The sequence below is a fragment of the Verruconis gallopava genome (assembly GCF_000836295.1).
Source record: "Verruconis gallopava strain CBS 43764 unplaced genomic scaffold supercont1.48, whole genome shotgun sequence".
Lineage (NCBI taxonomy): Eukaryota > Fungi > Ascomycota > Dothideomycetes > Venturiales > Sympoventuriaceae > Verruconis > Verruconis gallopava.
The window spans coordinates 80,905-94,545 of NW_015622184.1; the positions used below are offsets into that span (position 1 = coordinate 80,905).

Below are 13,641 nucleotides of genomic sequence, written 5' to 3' on the forward strand. Positions count from 1 at the left end.
CGAACTTTATGGCTGTAAATATACCTGCAGAGCCTACATGCGCGCACACGCTGCCACCGGGCCCTGAAAGACTCAGACAAGTGGGAAAGACAGCTGCAGAGCTCCTGCGAGAGGACGACGATAGGGAAGCAACCGAACTATCGATCCTTCCACCGGCGCATCGCACCAACATTCATCAAAGGGGAACCAATGATCTGAATTGGATTTTAAGGCCCCAGCTCGTACGCTCGCAGACGGCTGAGGAAATTGAAGAGGATGAAACGCTACGCCGTGCAGGCTTCCAACCAAGCCGGTACAAATTCGTGAGGACGCCGAGGAAATGGTACCACCCAATATTTAGCTGGTGGGGTAACCATGTGAGCGTCAAGATTGATATCGCAAAACGGAGAGACCATTTGGCCCTGGAGCGCACGTTTTTGGGCTACCTGCGAACATCTACGGCACTGGCGATGTTGGGCGTTGTGATTGCCCAGCTCTTTCAGCTGCAGCATAGTCCCAATGCAAGTCCAACATTTGGGTATCTTGTAACAGGAAAACCTCTGGCAGGATGCTTCATAGCGTCCAGTATTGTTGTCCTGCTCGTGGGCGCGATACGGTTCTGGAGGCAGCAAGCTGCAATGGTAAGGGGGAAGATTTGGGCAGGTGGATGGGAGATATATCTGATCATGGCTCTAAGCCTCGCGGTAGGGGTTTTTTTTCCTTTCGCCGATATTTGGACGATTTTAAGGAAGTTATGCATTGATTAACATGGATCTAGCTCTGTGTCACGGTTTTTGCGATCACCGTGGGTGTATCTATCAAGCATGATGCTGACGGCCGATGAGAAGACCGGGACTTTTTAAGAAGCACTTGTGACTCCGACTACAAGTGGGGCCTTCAGTGTTCGCATCGAGCGTGCAAAAGCCACAAATATCAAGGCAATCGAAAGGTCTACTTGTATGATTTATGAACACGGCTAAGGCCAGCAACTTCAATGCTGACAGGGACCATGGGGAGCTAAACAAAGAGACGTAGTCTGGAGGCTGGACTGTATAGAGCATAAGGCCTTGTCTTTGGCGTTAGGAATGCATTTGAGCTGCTTGGTATGGGCCGTGACAACGCTAATGGTAGGCTACCAGCGAAGAGTAAGTAGACAAAGCCGCAAGGCAAAGCAAGACGATGTTCGTGAAAGCGGGAACGAAATGTAGAGCATGCGTGCAGAATGCATGTTTCGACGTGAAGATATTGTGGGCGATTTTATACAATTCGATGTTTCGACTTGTGCCACCGTTCCTTTCGGACAATGGGAGGGAGGCTCAGCAGACAAAGAGTACGGCATCTGCACGCCGCAGTTCCGCTTCGGCATTTCGCCGCAATTCGCTCAGCGTCAGAACCTTACATCATCCGACACCAGCTCCACTCTGTTCGCTTTTCGTGATCCATTTCCTCCAACTCTGTCGCTACTGATTCCAGTCAACTCAACTATGGGTTGATCGCACATACTTGTTCTCATCCCGCCGTCCTGCGTTCTGCGCTGTCACCTCGCAACCTCCATCGCCACATCGTACCACCGATTCGAGACGCCTTGAGATCTCTGCGAGGCAGAAGTTGCGACGCTGGCCATCATGGCACTGTCCAAGAGTCGCAGGATACAGATCCTGCTTGCAATCGACGGAATCTTCTTCTTGATCGAGTTGATCATCGGATACGCGGTGCACTCGCTCGCTCTGGTGGCCGACTCTTTTCACATGCTCAACGACGTGCTTTCGCTGTGCGTTGGTCTGTGGGCTGTCAAAGTGGCAAACTCCAAGCAGCGCAGCAAGATGTACACGTATGGCTGGCAGCGAGCCGAGACTCTAGGAGCTCTAGTCAATGGCGTCTTCCTCGTCGCTTTGTGTCTGTCCATCTTCCTTGAGGCCATACAACGATTCTTCGAGCCGCAGGAGGTGTCACATCCACAGCTGATCCTGATAGTCGGATGCTTTGGCCTTGCCTCGAATATCTTAGGCCTGTTCTTGTTTCACGATCACTCGCACGGCGGACACGGTCACTCCCACGGCCACTCGCACGGCTCTGACGAGATTGCGGATGCTGAAGAAGGCCATGCGCACAACCACAGCAGCCAAAGTCACTTTCACGATACAGAAAGCACGGTTGTGGCAGATGAGCGTGGTAACGTGGCAGATGTGCTGCCACAATCCCAAGTAGGAAATTGGTCGACGGCATCTCCTGCGGAAACCAAGAAACATGTTAGCTATGGCAGCTTGACTCCAAGGACGGAGGGCATATCGTTCAAGAATGCATCTTCTCCCTCGGCGACCTCACGTAGAGCTCGAAGACGTAGCCGATCCCTTTCACGAGGATACGCAAACATCAACGAAATGCCGATACATCCAGCTTCGTTCCGCAACGAGATCATCGCCGCATCCAGACTAGAAGACATACAGTCAGGCAGCAGCACGGACACAGATGGCGAGAACGAAGAGGCCATAGAAGACGAAGGCGATGATGACCATGGCCCCACAGAGGGATCGCCGCTCCTGGGCAAGAAGAGCAACGTGATTTCGAAGCGCAGCACTCGAGGCCGACGGAGGAATCATCGAAACTCGCTTTCAAATGGCGCACTACACTCCTCACACAATCACAACAAACCAAAGAAGAGCTCGGAGGATGGCGGTGCTCACGGGCACAGCCATGCCGACTTGAATATGCGAGGTGTTTTCCTCCACGTTCTGGGAGACGCTCTAGGAAACGTGGGCGTCATTGCTTCTGCCCTTTTCATCTGGCTCACGGATTTCTCTTGGAGATTTTATTCCGATCCTGTCATCTCCCTCATCATCACGGTCATCATTCTCGGCTCGGCTATTCCTCTTTGCAAAGCTGCCTCGCGTATCTTGCTACAAGCCGTCCCAGCCGGCCTCTCAATTGATGACATTAAGCAGGATATTACGGACCTTCCCGACGTGGTCTCATGTCACCATCTTCATGTCTGGCAGCTGTCCGATACAAAATTGGTCGCCTCCTTGCACGTTCAAGTCGCCTTCGAATTCAAAGGAGAAGGTAGCCAGCGCTACATGCAATTAGCGAGGCAAATTCGCAAGTGTTTGCACGCATATGGTATCCATTCATCGACCATTCAACCCGAGTTCTGCTGCGAAGCCACGCATGGTCATCGCATGATCGAGCGCGCGATCCAGCATAGGGATGACGACGAAGATAGCTGCGATCAGAGCCATTCTGGTGCAGATGATGACTATGGATGTCTACTCGACTGCGACGACGAATGTGGAGACGGCGGCATGTGCTGTCCTGTCGGGTCCAAGAAGGGCTGCGCCGGCGGTAAGGCCGGTGGAAAGTCGATCGAGAACGGCAATGGCAAGAGTCATGACCACGATCATGATCACGCACATTAGAAATGGGGGGAAAGCTGCTGTGAGGGGAAGGAGCTTGGTCATAGAACGCAAGTGTACAACGTTTTCTGTCCTGCTTCAAAATCTTCATGAATAATACTAGCTTAGTGTCAGTCGTGTAGTTTGCTTTTCTTTTGTCTCATTAAGCCCTGCGGACAGTGTCTTCAGCATTCCACACCAGGCCATGGAAATCTTTTCGATTGCGGGTCATCTAAGCTCTAGCATAAAGAAGGGAAGTAATTTACGTGCGCTGCTGTTACCCTGATGGACGAGAAATCGGGCGAGAGATTTTCTCCTTGGGCAGATGTTCACAGCAAAGATCGAATACACGGTCTATTTTGATATTGAATTGATATCGTCTATATATTAAATGCACTACGTTATGCTCTTGTTCCGTCAATCGCTCGCTCTCAATGCCTATGTCCGCACACATGATCTCGTATCATACACGCCAGCCCTTCCCTCCCAGTACAGGAGGACAGTGCTAGTCTCGGGCCCGGATATCGGACGATTGTGTTACCGCCATGGCAAAAAAAAAGAATGGTGATGTTTTATATCAGTGGTTCTTTGGTCGCGGCCTCTCAGCGGAAGGTCCAGAATCGGCTCATGGCCACCACTTCATTGCCTTGTAGGACTCGATCACATCCTCGACTTCCTCTTTCGTGAGCTTTGGGTGGTTGTATCTACGGAGATAGATTAGCATAACGATCACGCCACGATTGAGTGAATGGTAGGGGAAATGACTTACTTGAATCCAGTGTCCTCAATAAAGCTCGAGCCGTCCAGGCTCAAGTCATTGTCCTTTAGCAGTTCCTTCTCCATAAAAGGATTTAGAGGCGTCGGCTCTACAATGCCAGCCTCTTGTTGCAGTTCTGCCCACGGATCCAACGTGTCATCGTTCAGCTCATCCACCACTGAATCCAGTTTCAACATCGCCATCTTGCTCACAATTCCGCCCTCGAATTTCATCGGTATGCCGAAGATCTGGCTGAGAATGTCGGCAACCATGCCCTGTGAGGTGTTGCCCTGGTCAACGATGTTGTAGATAAGTGCCGACTTGGGCGCCGTTTTTTCAAAGTACTCTGCAGCTGAGAAGCAGGCACGCGCGACGTCCTCGACGTGCACTGTGTTGGTCCGAAGATCTCTGTCCCAGAGCCACTTCATGGTCTCTTCTTCATATTTATACACCCGAGCAAGGCAGAGCGCTGTGGCTAGATATGTGCTTGTGTACGGCCCGTAGACGTGGGCCAAACGAAGGATCACTAGGTTGAGGCCCTGAATTTTTTTCAAGGCCTCTTCCGTGTCAAGCTTCCACTTGGCGAGTTTGAGCCATGGCTTTAGGTCGTCTGTCTCTCGCCTCGGCTTCTCCTTTGGCTTATACACCATACCTGTCGAGAGTTCGACGAAGCACTTTATTTTACGCTTTGCAGCCTCCGTTGCCACGGTCATTGACAGCATATGCGAGCGCATCTTGTACACCTCATCCTCTTGCGAGTACCTCGTCTCCCCTCCACAGTTGAATACATAGTCAAACTCTTTCCCATTCGACCTTGTGAATATGCGTGACAGGTTGGCCTCCTTGGAGGCATCTGCCTGAATGAACTTGTCCTGTGAGCAAGCCTCTTGAAATTCGGGCGCGAGCCAGGCTAGTTGCGGCAACAACTTATCCACTATCCGTACTTCAGACGCAAGATTGTTCTTGTGAATGTGCAAAGCGAGGAAACGGCCGACATAGCCTATTGAAAGTGTGTATTAGATCTAGGGTCACAAGAACGCAGGCCCATAGAAGGTGAGTGGACCGTACCTAGACCGCCTATTATCAACACCGCAGGCTTCCCGCTTCCTGTTTCGTCGCTCATCCTTGCTAAGCACGCGCGGGAGAAGCAACTCTACGCCAATAATCGTTGTGTAGGATACGAGCCGTGCTTGCATGCACAAGATATGCCCGGCGGGAGACGACGCCTATGTTCCACGGACAATATCCGAGACCCGTCGGGCTCACACGTCCTTCGCGGAATTCTGGAGTTAGGGTCTAGGCGCTGACCAAAAGAAAGATTGAGCTGCCTTGAGAATCGATATGTTGCGAAGTTTTACTTGTCCTTTTATGAAGGTAAGATGCAGACGAAAGGGCGCGCGAATCAGGCCGAAATCCAGCCGGCTTGCAAAAGAGCCGAGCAAGCGTCGACTTCGGGTGCTGCTGCCGTAGCCGGTGGATCTGGATTTTGCAAATGCAGGAGCTGGAAAGCAGAATAAAGCGCGCAGTCCCACGGGAGAAGAAGGGGGAGGGAGAAAGAAGGGAGGGAGGGGGGGGGGGGGGTGTGTGGTGTTTGGAAAGTGGGAACGGTCCCCCAGTAGGATAGCGCTGGGTCGGGTCGGGTTGGGTTGGGCGGCCAAAATTGGGCTTGGGATTTGCTCCAAGGAAAACAAAGGGCTATTGTAAAGGCTGAGACGATGATGCGATGCACGACTGTTGATCTAGTCGTGCATATGCAGGAGGTTCGGCCGTCTGGTCCAACAGCACGTTTGAAGAGAGCAAATTTGCAGTCGGGGAAATGTATCGAAGGAGCGGGCCGTGGGAAATCTTATACAAGTACGGCCAGGCTGGGGATTTCTGGACTAAGATTGCCCGAGCCCGACAGCAAGCGGAACGGCAGGCGTGCAAAGGAAGAATGAAGGAGCGGACAAAGTGTAGTCAAATAATGGGCTCTTCGTTTGAAGCGTGGCGATGGTGGGAAGACCCGATCTCCACCTGGAAAGGGTCCGTCCGTGGGGTCGAGAACAAGAGGCGAGAAGAAAGGAGCAGACTCGTCTCAAACCTGATTCTGAGATTGGGCGGGAGCAAGGTTTGGGACTGAAGTAGCGGTCCTCGTCGTCCTCGTCGTCGTCCTCGTCGGCGCACAACGGGCAGGGCGGGCAGAGTCAAGCGTCTGAGCAGGCGGACAGCCGGTGCAGGACGGGCTGCTTATCACACAAAGCACGGCGGGCCAGTCCAGGCGTGCCGCTGCTCCCATGACGGCCATCTCGTCCACGGCTTCTGTCTCTCGATCCTGATTCCGAGCGCATCATGAAGTGCGCATCGTTTGAAGGCTTCTCCCGCCGCGGCCAAGCCGTTTCCGGGCCTAGCGCTGGCACCGCTGGTCTGCATGACATCCGCCACCTTTCGCGCGCCTGCCCACCGGGTTTCCGACCCAGAAAGGCTTGCGTTTGCTTGCGAAACGTCCTCTCGACCTTGCGATCCTCGCGGATGCCATGTCCCGTGCATGCAGACCCGGTGCGCAGAGTGCTGTTCGCTGGGCGACGCGATGCAGTCGTGGCACGAACAGGCCGCATCGGCGCCTCTGCCTGGCCGCCCTCGGCGCTGGCCGTCGATAGTTTGCCGCCCCGAACCGCGCAGTCCAGCAGGCGCTTGCTGCTCCTACAAGTACAAGTACGACGGGCCCCCTTTGCGGCATGGCAAACGATCGCCAGCTCGAGCGCCTCGTCCCCGCGCGTGCCTCCTTGGTCGCCGACGAACGATTCATCTATGCTTAGCCGCTGCTGCTTGACAAAGAGACCGCCCTACCCTGGTAAGCGAAATGATATTACATTGCGATGGTGTGCAGAAGCCCACGGCAACCCTCCTTGGCGAGTCAGGATTCCGTCCTCATGTGGGCCGCGATTTGACAAAAGCCTCTAGCCTTTTGCGAATCTCATCCTATTGAACGTTGCGCCTACATTTCAATAATGGCCTTTCTCGCCGACTCGATCGACGTGGTGCGTCATGGCATGACAGAAAAGTAACCAAACCGCGTGCGGGCACCACGACGAATCAAACTTGTTGCGTGTTCAATCTGTCTGCTTGCACTATGCTACATCACTCCGCTCAGCCCATGGTTGTTTCCAACGAGCCAGCGATCCGGTTGCACGATGGACATGACTGACGGGAGTCTCCCTCGGCATCCGTGTTGCGGCCCGTCCAAGGCGGCCACCGCCCGTACTGCATCCAGCCTGCTGTCCCTTTCCCGACCACATTGTCTGAAGACGTGCTCGTCATATTCCAGAGCCACCAGTGGAGACGAGCGTGGAACCACTGGTAAATCTATGTAATTTTGTGAAGGAAGCCTGTTTGGCCTCTGTAAATGCTGTCAATCGCTGCCACCTGTGATGCAAAAAAAAAAAAAAAAAAAAAAAAACGCCACCCTGTACCCCGGATAATCCACCTTCCAGGACCCGCTCATGCAATAACTTGATGTCATGGTCGCGTGCTGTGCCAAATGCTTGGAGATGCTCAGAACTCCCAATTCTCGTCAACAGATTTGATGGCCCAGTCGAATTTCTCGCGCAGAGTCTTGGAGAAGAAGCGCTCGATAGGGACGCCAAACTTCTTAGAAAACACGACAGTGAGCCTAGGGTCAATGTAATTCTAATCGGGTTAGCAACGCAATTACAAATCTTGAGCCAGACGACCGTCTTACAATCTTAGATGTGCCGAGAGCAACCTCCTTGTTGCTCTCCTTGTCCTCCATCTGCAGTTTCGCTGTCTCGATTCGTTGGGCAAGCTTTTCAAGGTTGGCCTCGAGCTTTTCAACGGTTGGCCCTTTGCCTTCTGCTTCGACTTTTCCAGTCTTTGCCTCCTTCTTGTACTTCTTCTCAAAAGCATCGGCCTCCTTGAGACGTTCCTCCAGCTCCTTAGCCTTCATTTCCTTCTTGCCCTCGGCGACCAACTTCTCGTTCTCTTTTGCGAACTTCTTGCGAATTTTCTCGCGAAGGGCCTCTGCTTCCGCAGCAATGTGTTTCTCGACCCACTCATCGTCAAGGTCTTTCGGGCGCTCGAAATATTCCGCACCGCGCTTTTTCTTCATCTTTGGATCTAGGTCAAGAATCATCGCCTTGATTCTCCACTGTTGATACCGAAGACCATTTATCTTTTCTTCCATCTTTTCGATTGAGCCAGCATGCCCTGCTGCGACCGTGCGCTTATGGTTACAAAGGATAGCTACCTTGCGGTTGGCATCATTGTAGGCTTTGACCTTCTCTGCAATAGAACCGGTAGCCTTCATTTCCTTGAGTAAGGTGGCCATGGTCCAAGAAGCGTTATAAGTACGGAAAACTTTGGCCGTTAATCCAGGCATATACGACGACAAGTGCTTGTTTAGGGCTGAGGTCGTCAATCGGTCAAAGATCTCATCACCTTCTCTCTTCGGTGCCTTTTTGAAGATCTTCAAGTTCTTGAAAACCTGTGGGTCGACCTCTACCTCGTCGTAGAATCTTATACTATCTTTACCAAGAAAGTCGAAGATAACCGTATTCGGTGGTCGGAGGGTAACGTGCTCGTATTTGAGCGAACAGCAGCCCACAGTGTCCGCCTCGTCTTCACCCTTTTCATTACCTGCTCTGAGGGCGAACTTGTCAATGAGGTACACTGCAGTAGCACGCTGACGATCAGCCATGACTTCAGACTTAAGTTCTTTAGTGTAATCCTTGCGGATGCGATCAATGTGCTTCTTGAGCTCGCGAGCTTTCTCAAACTTTTTATAGTCACTCTGACCCTTGATATCCGAGTTGGCAGCGAGCATAACGTACTTGTAGGCACCATTGATATTTTCTTGCCACATCGCTAACCAAGTGCCCGTTTGATCGTGCTTGACCTCTTTCCAGCGGTGACCTTCTGGTGGAGCTGGCACTTGAGCCTCCTTGCCGATATTGATGGTGATTTGCTCCGGCATAACTCTGCGCTTGACTTTTCCTGTCTTTGGGTGTTCGCCACGTCCACGGAAGAGGCCTGGAGGTTCTACGCGGAAGTTCCCAACCTTTTGCTTGCGGCCGTCCCATTGGCAATACATATATGGAGCCTCCTCTTCCTCCTTTTTTGCTTTAAGTGCCTTCTTTTCGGCAGCAGGAAGCGCTCTCTTCCTCTCACGCTCGGCCTCAAACCACTCGAAAATCTTTGTAAAGTCGCACTTTTCGAATTCCTTTATCTTGACCTGAACACCATCTTTGTCTTTTCCATGGCCTGTCTTGTCTAATATTTCTTTGAAGTCGCTAAAAAAGTTTTTGTTGAACGTGGGATTAGAAATATTGACAGTGGAGTTCAGCATGCTACCGTAAAACGTCGCGACCTCCTCCGCGTCGGGGTGAAGAGTCAATGGTTTGCCGTCATATATAAATTTGACGTGCTTCGGCAACGGCTGGTACGGTGGAGGAAAAACAACGCCGTTGTGCTCTAGAGTTGTCCATTTGATCGTACCATCATTCTTGTTCGGATCTTCCCACCAGCGATATTCTTCCTCTTCTGCTTCGGCCTCCAAGTCCTCCTCAGTTGCCTGCTTTGCTTTGCCCTTCTTCGAAGACGATGGCGCTTCCTTAGCTTTCTTCGATTTGGATGCTGGCGTAGACGCCTCCTTTTTAATGCCATTAGTAGCCTTGGTACCGTTGACATTCTTCTTCTTAACGAGTGGTGCATCATCGTCATCGCTGCTCTCTTGCTTCGCGACCTTCCGCTTCTTTGCCTCATCAGCACGAATAGCCTTAGCCGTCTCGTCAGCCTTTTTCTCGATTCTCACTTTCTCTTTCACGAGTTTCTTCGTCAGAGGAACGTCGGAGTCCTCAGACTCGCCAATCTGTGCAGCAGTGATCTTAGGAGGTTTTTTGGCAGTCGTCTTTTTGACGAGAGGCGCATCGCTCTCATCTGAGTCTGACTTAATGGCGGTTTTCCGCTTCTTGGTCAAAGGTACATCTTCATCCTCAGAGCTTGTCGCCTCCTTGTAGTTTGTCTTCTGCAAGCTGGCGCGAGATTTGCGCTTGCCATTCGCAGCACCATTGGATTTTGCTGCTGATGCATCATCGACGTCCATGTCCATAGGGCCCATGCGAACAGAGATGCCAGGATTTACATGGTCGCTTGGCGGAGACGACGAGACTCCATTGCTCATGGCCTTATCTACTTTCTTCGAGATAGTAGGTGAGGATTTCGCTGCGATCATACTGTCAGCATTACTGAGTCGACGCGATAGTAGTAGTGGAGCTCGTTGTTTGAGATGCAATAAAATGTCACGGAAGGATTCAACCCATATGAATGGGCAGCAGAGAATGTGAAAGTTTGGTCTGGGGTGTTCGAAGATCTCGGCGATGCAAGACTGAACGGCTGTTGTCAAGAAACAAAGGCGCCTTGCACGATACTAACCTCCATTTCGCCTCACCAAAGGCATATCCTCATCAGACGAAGACATAATGATGGTTATCTGACGGTTGTTAAGCGCCTTGTTGTCGACGTTGGTAGAAATAGGTCGGGCGCGTCGCAGAGCAAATGAGCGTTCGAATGAGGCTGCGATGCAGGAACGAGGTAAAAGGAAACGAAGGGGAACGCCGAAGCGCAAGGCTTGAATTACCAAGAATGTGATGATTCCAGATCTCAATAGTTACTCCCCACTATGCGCATCTAAGTGTACTGGTCGAACGAAGGGGAAAAGCGTAGAAAAACGGTAGTCGATAGAGGCAGCGAACGGGCACGCTTAAAGGACGACCGCAGAAAAGTGCAGCCTTGATGCCTTATCTCTCTGAAATGCAGGGGATTGAACTTCATCCACGTGACTTTGCGCGACCGAGCTTTTCCGATCCAGCAACCTCTTTACAGTCCAGGCGGACGAAAGCTATCAACCATCAGCCATTGGCATCACTAGGCGGCTCAAAACCCGCTGAATTGCATTGCCGTCCATTCAAAATGCTCTCCAGAGCTGCTCGTCCGGCTCTTCGAGCTAGCGTCCAGCTGGCCGCTCGGTATGCGCCCTCTACTCCCTCTCCGAGTACTCAGCTTCATCCACCAGCAAATGCAATACTAACCGAGCATCCATCGCAGGCCAACCGCTGTCCAATCTGCCAACTATGCGACGCTCAAGGAAATTGAGGGCCGTCTCAAGTCGATCCGCAACATTGAGAAGATCACTAAGACGATGAAGATTGTGGCCTCGACCAAACTCACCCGTGCCCAGCGAGCCATGAATGAGTCTCGCGTTTACGGCCAGACATCCAACGAGGTCTTTGAGAAAGCCGAGACCAAGCCCCTTGAGGGTGAGGGCAAAAAGACACTTCTTGTCGTCCTCTCCTCCGACAAGGGTCTCTGCGGTGGTGTCCACTCAGGCATGTCCCGTCGCGCTCGTGCCATCCTCAGCGAGAACCCGAACTTCGATCTCGTTGTCGCGGGCGAGAAGTGCAAGTCCCAGCTGTCTCGTTCCAATGGCAACCAGATTGTGCTAAGCTTTGCGGGTATTGGCAAGGACGTCCCTACCTTCGCCGATGCGTCCGCCATCGCCGACCAGATTATGATGCTTCCAACCAAGTACTCGTCCGTTCAAGTCATGTTCAACAAGTTCATCAATGCGCAGTCGTATGAGCCGATAGTCATCGATGCTTTTTCCACCGAAGCTATTATTGAGTCGCCGAATTACACTGCGTACGAGGTGGAGGATGAGACGCTAGGCAACCTCTCCGAATATGCCCTGGCCAACGCTCTCTACTGGGGTCTAGCTGAGGGTCACGCTGTTGAGCAATCCGCACGGCGAAATGCTATGGACGTAAGTTACTCTATACTCGGTTCTCGAGAAACAGCGCTTAACATGTATATTTCAGAACGCCTCGAAGAACGCTGGCGATATGATCACCAAGTTCACCATCCTGTTCAACCGAACTCGTCAAGCCGTCATTACGGGCGAACTGGTAGAGATCATCACTGGTGCAACTGCCTCAGAGGACATGTAAAATCCCTTCAGTTGCAAGAGATGGCGATGAAAAGAACTTTTTCCTTTGTATGTAGAACAGATCAGCGAGCATTTCACGCTCAATGTGAAATCTTTGTACAGTCTACAGATAGTTTCTTTCAAGTGTGCCATTTTCTTCTTCACTCTGGCTCCTGGTCCTTCCATTTCGCGCGAACTTCTTCCACGTTTATCCCACAGAGCTCAGCTTTCTTCACGATATTCTTAGCTTTCCTCACCACTGGAACATCAATCATTGCGCCGTCTAAAGTCCAGGCACCCCGTCCCTGGGCGTCAGCTTTCTCATCTGCTATCACCACTCTCACGGCCCATTCGACTTCCTTTTCACTTGGACTAAATATCCTCTGAGCTATCTCGACTTGGGTTGGATGAATACATTGTTTGCCATTAAAACCCAGCCTCTTACCCCCCTCGCATTCTTCCTGCAACGTCCTAAGGCCCTCTTCGCCTCTGAACGCCGTGCACACCAAGTCAATGGTGGATGGCAGATCGTGCGCTCTCGCAGCTGTGGCAATGGCACTACGGGCGTACAAAAACTCTGTCAGCGAAGGAGTCCGTGTGAGCGACATGTCCTTGGCGAAATCTTCAGCGGCAAAGACTAGGCCAGAAAGGTACGGCGAGGCTTTGCAAATGTCGTTTAGATTCGAAAGTGATTTAGCAGATTCGATTAGCGCAATGAGCTTGATTGGGTTTGAGGACGCGTCCAAGGTTGAGGGATGTCTCTCCGGCAGCACATGCCGAATAACATCCGTTACGAAGTGCAAATCTGATGGTCGATCCACCTTCGGGACAACAATGGCATCCAGATTCGGAGCTTTAAGCTGTGACTACTCAGTAAGGTGACTTATCAGGGTCTTCTAAGTTGGTCCTACCACTTCCGACAAGTCATCAAGGGCCATGCCTGTCTCAACGGCATTGATGCGGACAGCTTGTTCCGTGATGCCTTCCGCTCGGTCTTGGTGTAAGAAGTCTCGCAGCGTCTTTCGAGCTTCTGCTTTCTTCCCTGGAGTGACCGAATCTTCCAGATCATACGTCACGTTGTCGACTTTAAGGTTTCTTGATTTGTCCAGGAACTTCCTGGACGAGCCCGGGACTAAATTGTGCTTCAGTGTTCTTGTTGTTAACAGTGAGAAAAGCAGTGGATCAGAGCGTACCATAAAGCAAAGCACGTCTAACGATTGCCGTGGCAGCCATTGCCAGGGTTCAATATTGATAATAGTGTGATTTCTCGGTCCGCGCGGTGGTGTTCTATGCTCGTGAGGGCACACTATGTGGTTCTACAGACCATCGGGATATAGCCGACTTGCCGCACTACCCACTGTAGCCAATGGCATAGGAACTCTAGCGGGTAGACGGTCAATCTTCGTGATATACTGAATCAAAATCCTTGTCTTCGAGCATAGTTCAGCCCCAGTGAATTCAATTAGACAGTAACAGCTCAAGCTTACGAGATCAAAGAGATTGCTAGCCTCGTGATGTCAAGGCCGAAAGAGGTAATCTCC

At 51.7% G+C, this 13,641-nt stretch overlaps 7 protein-coding genes across 10 annotated transcripts; 4 read left to right on the top strand and 3 right to left on the bottom strand.

The window, feature by feature from the left end:
• Window positions 1–8: 8 nt before the first annotated feature.
• On the top strand, window positions 9–823 carry PV09_08821 (uncharacterized protein; the record flags this gene model as incomplete). The annotated part of the gene is made up of 2 exons (XM_016362777.1): window positions 9–683; window positions 758–823. 2 exons carry the CDS (start codon window positions 9–11, stop codon window positions 821–823), a joined length of 741 nt encoding a protein of 246 aa, XP_016209385.1.
• Window positions 824–1,190: 367 nt separating this feature from the next.
• PV09_08822 (uncharacterized protein) lies at window positions 1,191–1,472 on the top strand (the record flags this gene model as incomplete). Its single annotated transcript, XM_016362778.1, has 1 exon — window positions 1,191–1,472. One exon carries the CDS (start codon window positions 1,191–1,193, stop codon window positions 1,470–1,472), a length of 282 nt encoding a protein of 93 aa, XP_016209386.1.
• A 132-nt stretch (window positions 1,473–1,604) lies between these two features.
• PV09_08823 (uncharacterized protein) lies at window positions 1,605–3,392 on the top strand (the record flags this gene model as incomplete). The annotated part of the gene is made up of 1 exon (XM_016362779.1): window positions 1,605–3,392. The coding sequence occupies one exon, from the start codon at window positions 1,605–1,607 to the stop codon at window positions 3,390–3,392; it is 1,788 nt and encodes a 595-aa protein (XP_016209387.1).
• A 317-nt stretch (window positions 3,393–3,709) lies between these two features.
• Window positions 3,710–5,689, bottom strand: PV09_08824 (uncharacterized protein). Its single transcript, XM_016362780.1, has 3 exons — window positions 5,194–5,689; window positions 4,138–5,125; window positions 3,710–4,072 (listed from the first exon to the last, which is right to left on the bottom strand). The coding sequence occupies exons 1-3, from the start codon at window positions 5,246–5,248 to the stop codon at window positions 3,994–3,996; spliced, it is 1,122 nt and encodes a 373-aa protein (XP_016209388.1). The 5' UTR covers window positions 5,249–5,689; the 3' UTR covers window positions 3,710–3,993.
• Window positions 5,690–7,158: 1,469 nt separating this feature from the next.
• Window positions 7,159–10,837, bottom strand: PV09_08825. Of its 3 annotated transcripts, XM_016362782.1 has the most exons (4): window positions 10,757–10,837; window positions 10,552–10,609; window positions 7,844–10,341; window positions 7,159–7,791 (listed from the first exon to the last, which is right to left on the bottom strand). In XM_016362782.1, exons 2-4 carry the CDS (start codon window positions 10,595–10,597, stop codon window positions 7,657–7,659), a joined length of 2,679 nt encoding a protein of 892 aa, XP_016209390.1. In that variant the 5' UTR covers window positions 10,598–10,609; window positions 10,757–10,837; the 3' UTR covers window positions 7,159–7,656. The 3 variants fall into 3 exon arrangements, with proteins under 3 accessions (XP_016209390.1, XP_016209389.1, XP_016209391.1); XM_016362781.1 differs by having other exon boundaries at window positions 10,552–10,837; XM_016362783.1 differs by lacking the exons at window positions 10,552–10,609; window positions 10,757–10,837 and having other exon boundaries at window positions 7,844–10,407.
• A 156-nt stretch (window positions 10,838–10,993) lies between these two features.
• On the top strand, window positions 10,994–12,264 carry PV09_08826 (ATP synthase F1, gamma subunit). The gene is made up of 3 exons (XM_016362784.1): window positions 10,994–11,144; window positions 11,224–11,938; window positions 11,994–12,264. Exons 1-3 carry the CDS (start codon window positions 11,089–11,091, stop codon window positions 12,120–12,122), a joined length of 900 nt encoding a protein of 299 aa, XP_016209392.1. The 5' UTR covers window positions 10,994–11,088; the 3' UTR covers window positions 12,123–12,264.
• PV09_08827 lies at window positions 12,150–13,590 on the bottom strand. Of its 2 annotated transcripts, XM_016362786.1 has the most exons (3): window positions 13,294–13,590; window positions 13,012–13,232; window positions 12,150–12,960 (listed from the first exon to the last, which is right to left on the bottom strand). In XM_016362786.1, exons 1-3 carry the CDS (start codon window positions 13,331–13,333, stop codon window positions 12,262–12,264), a joined length of 960 nt encoding a protein of 319 aa, XP_016209394.1. In that variant the 5' UTR covers window positions 13,334–13,590; the 3' UTR covers window positions 12,150–12,261. The 2 variants fall into 2 exon arrangements, with proteins under 2 accessions (XP_016209394.1, XP_016209393.1); XM_016362785.1 differs by having other exon boundaries at window positions 13,012–13,590.
• Window positions 13,591–13,641: the final 51 nt, after the last annotated feature.